The sequence below is a fragment of the Pleurodeles waltl genome, chromosome 3_1, assembly GCF_031143425.1.
Source record: "Pleurodeles waltl isolate 20211129_DDA chromosome 3_1, aPleWal1.hap1.20221129, whole genome shotgun sequence".
Lineage (NCBI taxonomy): Eukaryota > Metazoa > Chordata > Amphibia > Caudata > Salamandridae > Pleurodeles > Pleurodeles waltl.
The window spans coordinates 522,110,022-522,125,360 of NC_090440.1; the positions used below are offsets into that span (position 1 = coordinate 522,110,022).

Consider the following 15,339-nt stretch of genomic DNA (forward strand, 5'->3'; position numbering starts at 1 on the left):
TTGGCCAAGAAAAAGAAGGCAGTTGCAACCGAAAATGCTCCTAAATGACCTCTGCTGATAAACCTGCCTTCATAGAGCCACTAAAACGATCTCAACTATAAAATTCGAAGTCATATGAGGAATTCGTTATTGGCAAAATTATAATTTATTTTTATTGATGTATGTGTTTAGTAGAGTGCTTTCTAGTACCTGAGAGAGAATTCGACCTAAACAAGGCAGCTAATGTGTGGAGTAATTCACTTGGAGCATATAAATGGGCAGATGGAATCAGAACAAGTGGTCAGGTTCTACCTTGAGATAGTAAGCACAGTTAATCATACTCCAGCTAGGTCTTTTCAAAATCTGCCTCTTAAACAAAGGGCTACAGTCCCAGCTGGTGGGTTAATCCCATCAGAACTGTCTGTGATCCAAGGACATGCTATGGTAATGTGGTCTGGGGCCCGTTCTTGATCATCGAGGGCCAGACGGGAGATTCCGTTGTAGTGTTGAGCAATTTCTAGAGATGGAAGTCTTGTGCACTTATAGTCTCAATTGTGTGCATGAGGTATTGGAATTTGTTTGCACTGACTTTGGAGTGCTTTCTCCCTCCGCATTTCCAACTATTGAAACGCTCAAGATTTGCGAAATTTTAAAAAGCTTTGCAAATAGCTTAAACATTCTCAGATCCTTGGGCATACAAACCTAATCTTGTCAGTGAGTCTTAAAGGTCTGTCCCTCTGCCTCTCTAAAATCTACTTCCATAGTTCCGTAGGATGTCCACTGCTCACATTACATCCAGTGTATGCCAGACCAGAGGGGTGAATTAATTCCTTGGAAACCGTGATGTTATCTTCAAGTCCTGCATCATAACATGGACCATTACTTCTGTATACATGATGCCCTACAGCTCCGTGATCAGGAACTTTAAAAAAGTTACTGTGACTTCCTCGGTAAGGGAAAAGTCCCTACACAGATGTTTGGCTGATATCCCCAAACAGAAATCTGTGCCAGTCTTAGGCACTGAACGTGTGAGTGGTGGACACTTTAGAATAATGATGCATTGTATATTGAGGAAAATCTGGCATTGTGAGATGGGGGCATCTCGGCAGCAGGATGAAGTTGGTTACAGGTCATCGTGTCTTTGAATAACATAGACACAGTAATTGAAGGTGAGTCATAGTTCCAAAGGCCTTAACAACGTCCTGTGTTATATAAAAAAATAACAAATGGTCCCCCTCTGCAGCTCCTTGCTGCACATTTGTAAGCAATAGCAACCGTGATGTGGTGTATTTTCGGAGCACGTGTGCAGTTACGCTGAGGCCAGAAAACTCCACAACGTCCACCAGGACTGTCCATTTCTTGCCTCATTTAGTTCCTTGAGATCATTTTTATTTTCCAAGCCTCCTCAAGTCTTGCTGCTATTTTTATTATAATTGTAAGTGTGGATGAATGCCTAAAGCAGTCCTCATAGCTCCTCAAGACCCCCAAACGTTTACAAGCTCCTGTCTGGGCAAACCCATGTCAAGATTTTGTCTATTAGGTGGGAAGGGAACTTGAAAATACAAAATTAAAGCTTAGTAACAGCCTTCATTCCCTGGGAGTATGTATGCAGGTCTGACTTGTTCCTAACCAGCCTTGATATTGACCTAATCATGTATTTTATACCTCATTCAATAGGTTTAATTCCTGTGAGAGTTATGGGTTGTATACATGTTACGTGCAAGAGGATGTTTTAGCTTTGTGATGCTCATTTACAGCAAGATCCCCATTTTAGCTTCTGCTTTTAGGTAAAAATTATCTTGTGTAGATGGTGACTGTTTAGTCAGTTGAAAGCCAAACGTACGCGAGATATTCAATTGCGTGCAAAAAAACTCGAGGCATCCCCAGGTCCATACCGTTTCTTTAACTCATGCAGTGAGCATTGCAAGTGCAGCACATGTAACTGTGAGAGGGAGTCACCTCAAAACATTTTTTTCTGTAGCCAAGTATGCTCCCTGGTCAGAATAAGCAGACAAAAATCTGAAATTACAGGTAACACAGGTAATCCAATAATTTGGATTCTGGTGGATACGTCTTCCTGCAGATTCCTCAATTTAAGGATGTCCTCCCAGGTGTCAGACTGGTCAGAAAACTTTCTTCCTTGACAGTAGCTCTTTACCACTGCCACTGAACATACAGCTTCAGCTGAGACCGACCACTGGATATGATGACACTGATATACAACAGGGAGCCACCTGCTGCTGACAGTTTGTGTTTTTTGACGCAGTCCAGTGCTCTCTCGGTAGTTTACTGACAAATTTCCTCAATTTAGATTAGGTCAAATATATCCATTAAAGACTTGTGGATTCAAGCCCTATTGTAAGTGCCACATGCAGATATCTGTATCAAATCCACTCAGCATCTCCATTTTGCTGTCTTGGATCTGACCACGTTTCTGCAGTATGTGACTTGTTCCCTGATGCACCCAAAGGTCATCAAGTAGGGGGAAAACAAGCTATTTTTGCTCATGGCACGCAGAGAAATTAAACAGTGTACCCCTTCTCCTACAGGTAAATATCCTGAAGAGTAATGACCTCCCAATATGTCTTACAAACAAACAAAAAAAGTGCCAGAGGAAAGGGAAATTCTTTTTCCTTAAGGAAACAATCCTGTTCCGGGGACTGTTTGGAGTCATGACATTGTTCTCTGAAGTCAGGCTCTTGCTGTTCATCAGTTTATTTAAAGCAGCTGAACATCCAGTCTGAATTCCCTGCTCCATTTGCAGTATCAATTAAAGTCCAGTCCTTCTGTCAGGCCTCATTGGATATCTTTAGGATGGCTCTTGGCCCTCTGAACCACTTTTCAAGGGAGGACCTGCTCCTTTCAGCTTGGTGACTACAGAGGCCCCGCCCAACACTTCTGACTCCACTTGCTCTAGCCTCAGCTCCTTGAAAAAAAGTGTGGACAATGTTATAATTCCCTGCCAATTCGGGGCTGCCCTCCACACTGCCTCTGAAGACCACCTCCGTGCCATGCTTGGAGTCGATATTGGGACCACCATTACAGTTAGCAGAAATTATTCAAGTGGCAAAAACATTTAGAACTTGACTTGTGGAACAGCCACTTTCTAGGACCTATAAATTTGCCATGATTGAGAAGTTATTCAGCTCCAACTTGGACACCGTATCTATGTGGTTGAGGACTTTGAAGGAATAACTGCTTGATCACATGGAAAATGATGATTCTGATGCAGACAATCTGATTCCCCCTCCTTATTCTGATGCTGGCCTCTCTTGATCTACACAATGCCACTGATCTAGTTACCTCTCCAGAAGGGGACATTCCTTTCCTCTCTGGATTCCTGACAGAGGAAGTATATTAGTTTACCACAATGTTGCATAAAGCTGCGGAAACTTTGAACCTGACTTTGTTGTCTGGGAAATCAAAGTCTAAGATTTTGGTGGAAATCTTACAAACTAGTTCTTCAGTTACAAATCCCCTTTTCAAAGGCACTACTGACACCTGTATTGGCTGCCTGAGAAAATAGCTTTTCTGGTGCAGGAGTCTACAGGCAATTTGCCAGACGCCATATGCTAGATCCAGACAAACTCCAAATTCTTATCCTCATTTATGTTGCCCAAGAGTTTGGTGGTTTAGTCTTCGTCTCCTGTCTGATACCCAGTTGTGTCAATATGGCTCCTCTGCACAAGGAGTCGAAGAGACTGAATGGCATAAGCTAGAAAGTTACTGCATTAGGCAGTCTCATTCTTCATAAAGCAAATGCAATGTGCCTGCTGGGCCACTATATCCATACCCTGAAGGAATTGGCCTAACTGGCAGTTGTAACACTGCTGAACACATGAAAAAGCCATTTTTCGATTTCATCGGTGTTGGTTTGGATATTTTAAATTAAATACTGAAGTGCAGTTCGGGTTCTGTAGTTACTGAAGCCAGGTCTTAGGGAACCACCAGAACACTTTGTTGCTACATTTGGATATGTTTCACTTGTTTCCTGGAGATGTCCAGGCCATTCTGTTGGAGATGTCCAGGCCATTCTGTTGGACATGTCCCTTAATGGTGAGTGACTTTTCTGGGCGTAGGCAGATTGCTTCCTGCAACATTTTAAGACTAATAGGGCTAGCACTTGCTCCGTGCATCAGTCCGGCATTGCCAGTGAGGTAGTTCTATCAGCAATACAGGATGTTCTAGGTCTGTTCCAGAGCTCAGCAGTCCTGACAGAAGCAACCTTCTTATCCAGTCACCTCATCAAATGTACTACTTCTTTTATAGCAGGAGTAGAACTAAGTGTTGCCAATAACAACAGCAGATCCAGTCCCCTGTGTCCTTTGCTGGCTCTTCTGGCTGAAAACCTTTCTAACTCCCCACCCAAACCCACATCCGGTGAGGGGGTCTGCCACTTTTCCACCAGTTGGGAGATGACTGTGACAGATCCAGTTGACCAGCAAGGACTACACTCTGCCATTCCATTCCTGACCCACTCTACAAACTGCCCTCCTTCTGCTAGGCTTTGACCTCTGCCACATGTTTCCATTCTAGCGGCAGAAGTTCATGCCCTCTTGGATAAGGGGGCCATAGAGGTGGTGCAGGTAGAAGAAAGTTCACAAGTTTCTAGTATCTTTACTTCAAAGTCCTCAAGAAGAATTGAGGTCTCTGCCTTCTCAACTTGTCATTTAATTTGCTATTTCTGAACCAAGTCTTGATGGCAATAAATACTGGGGGTTGGCTGGTATCCATGTATCTCCAGGACTCCTACTTCCATCTTTCAGCTCTCCCCATTCACAGGTGTTGCATGTTTGTGTCCTAGCACTATCATCTTATGGTTTTGACATTTGAGCATACGACAGCGCCTTTTGTTTTCAAGAAAGTGCTGGTAGTTTGGCGGCTTAACTGAGATGGTCAGGAGTCCTTATATTTCCATACTTGGATAGCTGGGCTGGTGAAGGCAGCATCTTAGGCTTACAATGACTTCTACATGACTTGGGGTCTATCATTTATGTCCAAACGTCCTACCTTACTCTAGCACAGAGTTTGACCTTCAAATGTGCAGAGCTGAACATGTCCTACATGAGGAGTTTTCCTCCTCCAACATGATCATAGATATTTGGGAAAGACTTCTGACTCAAATTGATCTCCCACTCCCACAGGTCTTACGTCTAATTGCCCTCATGGCTGTTTGTTTTACTTGCCAGATGGAGGATGATGGCCCTCCAGTGGTCATTGTGAGGGCATCAAGAGGTGATTCGCCTGAGCATGAACGTAGCGATGGAGGATTTTCCTGTTAGTGGCCCATCTGGCATATTCCCTCAATGTGAGAGCAGATGCTCTCAGTTGCCCCTTTCTCAAGAAGCAAAAGTGGGAACTACACCCAAAGTAATTGAAGTGATCTAAAGATTCTAGTGTCCATCCTGGACTTCTTCGCCATTGCCCAGAACATGAGGGGCCTATTCACAAACTGTATTTTGTTATAATTTCGTAGTACTAGAATAGTACTACTAAATTAATACAAAATGCTATCCACAAACCTTAAAGTGTAAATCTCTACCTCCACGTCTCCTGTCTTTTCTATGAGGATATATTTGCACATCTAAGCTTAATACTTAGTAGTAGGTGTGAGAAGGACCAGGGAGACGTGGTTGAAAATTGGGAAATATTTACTACAAAATAGGTGGGCTTTAGCAAGGAGTTGGGAGGATTTAAGAAAGTGTTACAGAGGGGTTAGAGAGGGACGTTTCCTGCTCACAAACTGCACTTCTAAAGTTACTGCAGCCAGCCAAAAAGGACTCAAAGCAATAGTAAATATACGACTGCCCAGAGCTGAGGTTCATTAAGCTTTAGTAGGGTTTTCCTGTTTTCCTCCGAACCTGGGTAACGTTTCGTACACACCGACAATTGGTTCTGTTTGAGCAAAGAAAGTGACTTGAATACAATTGCTTAGTAACTGTATATGCGAGGCATAAGTCATCAGAAATAAACGCAAGTTAACAAAACACACATGGGTCTGTTTTTTCGTATAGTCAAACAATTCTGAATTAGAATAATTCAACCGAATGTAAATGGAAGGCCCTACATTGGTGCAAAGTGAAGGTGCTTGTGCAGTGCATCAAGGGAAAATGTGACTGAGTAAATAAACAACAAAATTCAAATTCACAAAGTAAATACAATAAACTAATTTAATCTACCTGTCCAGAATAATACGATTTATGCGTCTCATATGAAAGGGGCAGACGTTTATCTCTTCTCAGCTGCTCACAGGATTGTGGATTAGGTACAGGCAATTTAACTTAATCATTGACATTTCAGTCCCTGAAAGGCATTATTACTGTGAAACATCTGCCTGGGTCTTCATCAGGACTGAATGCGGACCAACCTGTGTGTTAAAATATATGTTATTTGTTTTCAGACCTCAAGTGTATTTTAGAGAATGATTTAAAACTATTTAGAAGGTCACTAGTAGTAAATCTGGACGTATAAATATACCTTTGTGAGTAGGCACTGAAGTATACTTAATTTTGTGATAAGCTCTTCACTCTGAATGGTTCCCCAAGGGATGCCTTCAGGTTCTCCGGGCCTGCTGTATGCAATTCCTCTGATTCTGCATCTGTTGAAATTCCTGGAGAAAGTGCGGCATTGGGATTGGGCAAGGAGGATCTGCTATGCTGATCTGTTGGCATTCAGTATTTGGATACGTCTTTCTCTCTCATGCAAGGTGGACCTTCTGTTGCAGCAGGATGAATATGCCCTCTACTCTAATCCCCAATGGAGCAGTGATAGTTCTTTTGCCTCCCCACCTGAGTTGCAGACACCATCTTGGCTGCCAAAAGCGACGCCACAAAATCCATTTATGCAGATCACTGGAACACATTTATGTAATGGTGCGAGTTAGAAGGCCTAAAATCTCTTTAAGTCATGACTAGCTTGTGTTCTGCTATTCAGCATTACACACTGTTCCTTGCTTACCTGGGGCAGGTAGTGGCTACAGTAAACCAATACGTGGCTGCCCTGTCTCCCTTCATGTGTGCCCGGTTCAGCAGTTGTTGCTTGTGGTGTGTTTTCTGAAAGGTTTGCTTTACCTGTTTCTTCTCACTCCCTTCATTGTTCCTCTGTCGGATCTGAATCTGGTATTATCTATTTTAAGCAGCATTTACTTTTGAGCCGATTCACATTTGTCCTGTTCAAATTCTTATCTTGAAGACAGTGTTGTTTGGAGCAATCTCTTCAGTGCATTAGGTCAGAGATCTTCAGGCTCTTTATGTTTGTCCCTCTTTCACAGTTTTGTACCTGTACAACTTGGTCCTCTGCACCTGCCCAGCCTTCTTGCGGAAGTTGGTCTCAGCCTTTCACATTGCTTATCCATCCTTCTCTCCTCTTTATCCCACCAAGTAAGAGGACGCGGTTGCATTGACTGGTTCCCAAACATGTCATCTTCTACTACATTGACTGCATATGACAGGATTAAGCGGATGACTTACTCTTTGTGGGGGTTTTCAGAGCCAAGAAAGGCATGGTAATGACCAAGCCCACCATTTTGCATTTGGTTATCAAATTTATTAAGATCTTTTATGGCTTGTCCAAGAAAAACCCTCTGGAGGACACTATGGCCATGGCTGTTTCCACGTCTCTCAACGGGCATTCTGGTTAGTGACATTAACTGGATAGCGAAATGGTAATCTCTGCATACAGTTCTAAACATTATTGCCTCATAATCCAAGAAGGCAGTGACAGATCCGTTGCCCGGTTTGTGCTGGATAATTTCCTTGATTATTTTGCACTACTTATTTCAACCTCCTTATACTGATTCCTGGTACTAATTTCCACCTCCTTGTACTAAATCTCCAGGAAGATGCATCTATCAGAATTAAAATGTACTTAGCTTTGGTAACACCATTACTGGTGGACACATAATCGTCCTGCAGATTCCCACCCGCTCCCCCACCTCTCCTGATGAGTCATTGCCATTAAATAAGATGCCAAGGAATCCAAGTGTGTTTTATTGCTATTGCTGATGCTGCCTGGGATCATTTCAGCACTCCTACCAGGGACAAGAAAAAAGCATCCGGAAGTGATGTCAGGGCTTAGGTTGGCGCATACTGTATGCTGGTGTCATTTTGTCTGGTGTGCAAAGTTGTGATTGAAATCTCGTGGTGCAGCCTGGCAGAGCTGGAGAACTACTACAGGAAATAAATGTGTCCGGACCAGTTTTACACCTGGAACTATAGGCAGATTATCTATTCGTCAGAAATGTAATTGCGGATAGTAACTTTGACTTTAAGCTAAATTACATTGATATAATTAAAATTACAAACAGCCCTACACAAAACGTTAATGCTCCACGAAACTCTCAGGGATCTCTGACGGAAATGCTGCAGAAAAACCAGCAATATTTCCTCTGTCCCTCCATGGTCTGTCTTGACCCTTATATGGGAGAACATGAGCCGTGCGGCTTCTGCAAGTGTTATGAAAGTAGCATTTACCTCTGCTTTTCCAATATGGCATCTGTCAGGTAAAGTTTCTCTTGTGTTTTTTGACGAAGTGCGTTTTGTTGCCATTGGTATTGATTATCTCCAAGAAAGGGCTATTTTATTAGTATGGTATGGCTGCAGGTTCCTTGTACTCGTGATGTAAGCCTCTTCCTCATTGTTTCCTCCTTCCTTCCTCCCTGGTTGTCTCGTCCCCTGGTTTTCGAATTGTTTTCATTACTTCCAATTAATTATACAGCAAGCATTGTTTGCCTATTTTAGAGGGTTTAATACGCTTTGTATTACTAGCTGTTTTTTTTTTTTATTATTTCCCTTTGTTTCCCTATTGATTTATTTATTCTTAAGTCTATTTTTACTTGGCTTATTTTTTATTTTGTTTGGTATTATTGTACATAATCAAATAAAAAAACCCAATGCTCACTACTGCGAGGGGGCTACAATATGACAGCCCCTGCCGCTGGTACCACACCGGAAGTTTGGATCCCAGGCCATCAAAACTCTAAATAAATACCTTAATACATAGAGATGCCAAAAACAAAGTATTAAGCATCATCTAGGAAAGATACTATAACATTAGAGTACTTATATAGTCCAATCCAGATACCAAATACATGTATAACAATATCATAAAGATCTATTGTACAGAGAGGGAACCATACTGACTTAACACATAAATTAAGCACACGAGAGAAATGTGACCCGTAGCCACAAATCCTAAATGCATTATACAGAGAGGAGATCATGGAGTACTAACACATCCAACATACTCTAAGAACTCCAAATGTTCTCCAATGAATGAACATTTACATAGTTCACACCAGAGAGATGTGATTCTTAGAGACCAAAATCACAAAGAAGCATTGTATAGAGAAGAGACCTTAGAGACTTAACACATACATGGATTACGACAGAGACTTCAGCATATAGAAATACATGGTAGAAATGTCATCCGTTTCTAGTAATTGTGTTTTGATTTTTCTCGTTTGCACCTACCAATCCTGTTTAATTTTAGATATTAAACTCAATGACTTGAATTCTTCATATATCGAATGATTCACTAACACTACAGCTTTGTAAGCATATGTGTACGTTTAATGAAATGCATCCTTTTTGTTTTATCAGTCACTGTGGACATGGGAAACAAGCAACCCACGCTGAGCAATGGCTCCGCCGGCCAGTGCCCTGTGATAGGAAGCATCCAGGCTGCATATAAGGAAGGAGACTCCAGCAAAGCCCTTGAGCTCATTAAGTCATCCTGTGAAGAAAACATACTGAAGCTGGAAAAGGTAGTTGAAAATCTCGGGATAAAGGAATGCCTCTGTTTTGTGATCAAACTGACTTTTATAGAATAACAAATTTTGAATATTTGTATCTTCAGCCTTTCTTTATCTAACGCAATACAACATTATTTCTCTGTTTATTTGTCTACCTGTAGTGTTCATTACAAAACTGTCAGACAATTTCTCTGGGTTCTAGGGCAGTCAGTGATTGCTGGGAAGTGTCTGTGGTGGGTGCTGTTGTTTACCAGTGATAACCCAGCGCCTCGGGAACCATGTGCACACTATGCAGAAACCAGGGTACTTTCGGGCCTCTTGGATAACAAGGTTGCTTTAACTCTATGCACAAAGTGACCAGTCAAGCTTTACACTTCAACGTGGTAGAGATTTTAGAACCGAGATACAGTTGAGACAAATAATTCCACACAAGAAGCACAGTATCCAGTAAAAGGAACTCTTTGGAAAATGAATGGGTACTTTATTTACACGCTAGAAAATAGTGCACTTAAAATTGCAAACACCATAAGAGTGTGAATTAAATTTGACTCGAAACACAACTTGCATCATTATACAAATAACATGGGGCTTTATGGCCAGTAGTACCTCTTGGCTAAGGGGTCGTGCATCCTTGCTAACTTTGGGAACTATCAGGTCTCAATTCTTTTACTGGACTGCCCATGTTGAGTTGGGAGCTGGAGGGTCACCGATAGAATGTTAAACTGCATGAATATTGCTAAGATAATGTCCTAATGGTCTGTCTCTTTAAGGCGTTGTTGGAATGGTGGTGCTTGGAATGTACACCTTGATTAGCATGTGTTCTGTGTGTTTAATTCTGGCGTTTGCCACTTGGATTTTCCCTGCTGTGAGTTCAGGTGTTGATGGCATCCAAAATGAGCAAGGGTCCCGGCCAGGTATGCTAACCAAAATATTTGGTGTAGTGCTGCTAATTGGGGAAGAAATTAGGGGCGAGGGGGGATGTGTGTGTGGCAAAACTAACAACCTGTGCTTCATAATGTAATGTCATTCACCAGACGTTGCATTAAATCACATCCCACACTAGTTCCCACTCCTCCTACTTTTCACTCAGAAATGATAAGACATTTTGTTTGATTTCCTTGTTTAAATATCTCAGCGTATTTGTAGAAGCAGTGATTCCATTTTGTGTATGGTAATAACAAGCGGTGACAATGTCATTTCAACTTTATTTTTTTTACAGCCTTAATAATAATCACATATTTCTATCTTTGTTTTCTTCCGTTTCGCTCACAATAATAAAGCTTTTTGCTGGGTTCCCATAACGATTGACGAGCCTTCTAGGACTTGGGTGTATTTTCAGTTTGTTCCATCCAAGCTTCTTGCACATCACCTAAAAGTGGCCTTAATATTTGCCCAATATTAATGCCACTTGCCTGCCAATGTGGCTGTCCTTCAAACGGTTCTACCACTTAGCTTTTGGCACATGAGGTTCAGATGCGGCAATTCTGTGGATTGTACCTCAAATGCTGCAAAACCAGCCACAGCTGATGTAACAACCTCACTGTTTCTGGAACAACTTTCTGATATGAATTTAAGTTCCACTGCAAACTCAAGATGTTTTTAGAAATAGTTTCCTGTTATTTGTTTGCAATACAGAATAGTTTCCTGTTATTTGTTTGCAATATTGATAGAAAATTCCAGACCTTTTTTTTTTTTTTACTATGAAATATGAAATGTTGGCCCATCACCTATAAGGAAACATTAGGCGCATGGATATGATTTCAAGACTACTGATTTAGTAATTACAGTTGTTTCGGTGCTTGAATGGGGTTTGGACACAAATTTTGCTTATCGGGTTTCACAATTGGGTAATAGGAGCAAGAACATCAATCTTTTATATGATTACTGTTTAAACCATGTCTTTGGAACCAAAGGGCAACTACAACGGGTGGCAGGTTTCGCTCTCTTAGTCAAATCGACTTTGTGGATAACCTGCTGGAAGGGAGATTTACCTTCAGAAGTAGTACTTCTTTCCCTTCTTGAAAAAGTGGTCACCTCAGAATGTCACTTGTTGGGTGCTAATTTTCTTTTAACATGGGGATCTGCAATGTGTATGTCTTGGAAATCGAAGCGTGATACCAGAATAGATCCAAAATCTAGCAAAATCCCTGTCTCTGGGTAGTGGAGGCTAAAGCCATCCATGTTACCGTGGACATTAGCGCTAGACCCTTCACATTTCTGCAACAGGAAGCAAATGCAACCCTATCTGGTGCAATGCAGGGTGGTAATGCAAAAATGATTAGGTTTGCTAGTGATCTCAAAGCCTCCATAGTAATATATCTGATAATCTTGCAGGGACAGATGCTTTCCTCCTTAGAGTGCCATATTAAAGTAGGAAATAGATAAAATATACGTCACAGGGTTTGATTGATAATGCACAGCCATTTTATCTCTTTTGCTCTACTGTGCCATGTTCTTTCTTGTACCCTCACATTCTTACACAATTCTCTCTGATGCATACAGTCAATCAATGTTTTACTGTCAGTTGCTCCCACTTTCTTTTTTTTCCCAGTCTGCCTCTGCTCTGATGATAACCCTACTGTTGGTAAAGCTTGGCAAAAACATTTTCTTTATATACCCTTTCTAATGTCACTCGAATGTCATTGACCATGCTTGTTTGCATGCATGATGTGAATGAAACAGTGCACTTCCATAAAATAGGTGAGCACGGTTTACATTCGGTTTTAAATACGGAGGGAGCAGTATTGTAAATGAACTTGATCACCTCCTAAAATATAATAGGATGACATGGACTTTAGGCAGGCAAGACCCTTTAGACAGTAACACTTTGCATGGTTGGATTTTCAGCCTCTACTTGTATGATTAAAAAAAATAGAAGCATTGTGGTGCCTGAAGAGCCTGGACTGCCTTAAGGTGTCATTCACAATAGACAGTGTAAAAGTTAAAAAAACAAGTTTCAAATTGTGATTTTCGCCTTTATTTTTGGAAGCAATAAGAGGTTATTTAGTGAAGTGATGAAAGAGCAGCAATAGCGCCCATGTGCTGGTGCTAGAATTCCTTTACTAATGGGCAGACATTCATTTTACTTCACACAATGCAGTTTGTTAATACTTTAAAGCAATAACCCCCTCCCACACCGATGCCCGTCCCCTCCCCCATCGGGTGTGTGCTCTGTCATAGCATCACCTAGAAAATCTACCCTTCCTATGCTCACGGGGAGTAGCAGCAGCAGCTCTATCTGAATTAAGGAGATGAAAAGAATGGCTAAAAGCCTTGCTGCTGTCCCCCAGCAGAGCTCAAGCTTTGATACGCTTTGACAAGCTCCTAGCAGAAATATTCCTGTGGCTCAAGCCCTAGTGCACCTCTGAAGTTGGTGTCCCCTCCTACGTTCAGTGCAGTCTATTCCTAAATTCAAGAGCATTATCAGATTTGGGGATAAAAAGTGGAGTGGGAAACATACCAAAAAGCTCCACCCATTTTAGATGTGCCAAATACCAGCCATTCCCATGATAGAAGAAAAATGGTCATATTGATGTTCACGTGAAGGGAGGGATATCTTGTGGAATGATTGCCTTAAGTACTGCTATCCTAATTCACATCCAGTAAAATGTTCTGGCATTTTGCCAATACATGACCAACCAAGTACAACTATTGCTCTCATTGCACACCTAACCCGGCCTGCCAGCAATGTCATTTAGAGAAAACGGGGTAAAAGGGAGCTGGGTGCTAATGACGCAGGCACATCACTCCCAGATCTAAGAGAACACTCACTTTAAATAGAACATCCCACAACCTCTTGCAAACATCCTAGCACCAGTCTATAGAGTTGGTAGTATAATTCTCTTGAGGAACTCACCATGACGTAATCGGCCAGGCATTGGATGACTATCACCTTGTTAGAACAAGCCTGGCCAAAGTCAATAGGTCTTCCCTAAGGCACCAGTATCTTTAATTAATGCTGTTCAGCATTTTTTGATGCTTTGTAGCATGGCTAAATGAGGTGGAGAGAAGCAACACGGAAGGCCTGGGGAGAGAGCAAACAGGCAAGAAAGGAAGAGCAGCATGGAACTGTGAGAGGAGATAAGTGAGAAAGCAACAAAGATGTGGGGTGCACACGAGGGCAAGTGCATTATGGTGGAGGGGGGGAAGAACTACCTGGTCAGGAGAGAGCAGCACAGAGAGGGGAAGAGAAACACAGTAGGGAGAAAGATGGAAAATACATACACTCTCATGGAGTGCTTAAACAAAAAGAAAAAAGTAGCTCCTGAAAAAGCAAGCAGTGTAAGCACACAGTAATGCATCAATGCACCAGGAGAGTGACAAATACAAGAAGAAGAAGGAAATCCCCCACACACAAATGAATGAGTGACAAAGGAGCCAACTAATAGTAAGCCATGGGCGTTCTCTAGGGCCACTGTAAGCTAGCAATATTTTTCACAACATGCAGTTCATGCACCATCTAGTAGGCAAGAACTGAAAAAGGACAGATAAAGAAAGTTATGTCAGACAGCTCAGACATAGTCATACACATTGCAAATGTGTCAGCATTCCGGTCTACCTGAGACATATATTGAACATTAGGGTCACAGTCAAATCATAGGGAATCTTCACCATCCAGTGCACATCACACATACCAGGTACAATACACTGTACTTACTACCAATCACAAACATTACTCACAGTTCACAATACTCCAAGCACAACAACGCAGTGTGATTTTGACTCAGGGTAGCAAAAGGTGCCCCAGCCATGCAGAAATGCACTCTCTGGACAGCTTACTGCAATACAAGTCGTGATTGCAGCACAAATGTGATATATGAATGATGATAACATAACATGATGCCTGAGGATGTCATTTATCTAGCAGTTGAGTCATCTGTAGCTATAAAAAGACTAAGCTAGAGAAGAGCAGGGACCGGCAGGCCTCGTTTCCACTAAGCGTTTCCCTGGTTGGCCGGAGCCTGGTTTTGAAAGCCCAGGGCCGCTCCTGGAGCCTCTGTCAATTTACACAGCTCTTGGAGGTTAATTTCAGTAGGCCCCTCCAGGCTTCAAGTAAAAGCGAAAGAGATAGATGGAGGGGGAAGGTAGAGAGAGAAAGCAATCAGAGAGAGGGACGAGAGATAGGAGTGATGGGGAGAGAAAGAACGGATGGATGGATGGATGAATGGAAAGCGAGAGAAAAAATTCGAGGAGATGATGGGAGCTGGGCTGTTTTGAGCAATTTTGCCACTGCTGCTTTTGGCTCCCCAGTTCTGCCTTGGAGAAGGCAGCAATTCAGACCTAGTGTTGGTGAGGAACTGAAGGTGGTAATGCTTGAATGGAGATTTTGAACAGACTGTAAACCATCCAACATTTTTTTTGATTTTTTTAGGGCAGTTTTAGGGCAAGCACTTTTTGTTTTCCTCAAAGTATACACCACGCCCATGAGCACCCTGCAATTCAGGAGATAGGCGGTTTGTGGTTATTAGAGTAGGGCTCTGGAATTTAAACATTGGCATCAATAGTATCCCCACTTCAGACTCTGCAATCTCTAAGGGCCAGATGTAGCAAAGGGTTTTACCCATTCTGTGTCTATGGGAAAATGTGTTCGTACATATGGCCCTAAGTTC

The 15,339-nt window shown here is 42.0% G+C and overlaps 1 protein-coding gene across 3 annotated transcripts in view; it reads left to right on the forward strand.

The window, feature by feature from the left end:
* Window positions 1-15,339, forward strand: part of LRRK1 (leucine rich repeat kinase 1) — a 654,776-nt gene that overhangs the window by 176,200 nt on the left and 463,237 nt on the right. For all 3 annotated transcript variants that reach the window (XM_069222803.1, XM_069222801.1, XM_069222802.1), the window contains exon 3: window positions 9,579-9,742. In XM_069222803.1, coding sequence (XP_069078904.1) covers window positions 9,579-9,742 — 164 coding nt within the window. The remainder of the gene's footprint in view (window positions 1-9,578; window positions 9,743-15,339) is intronic.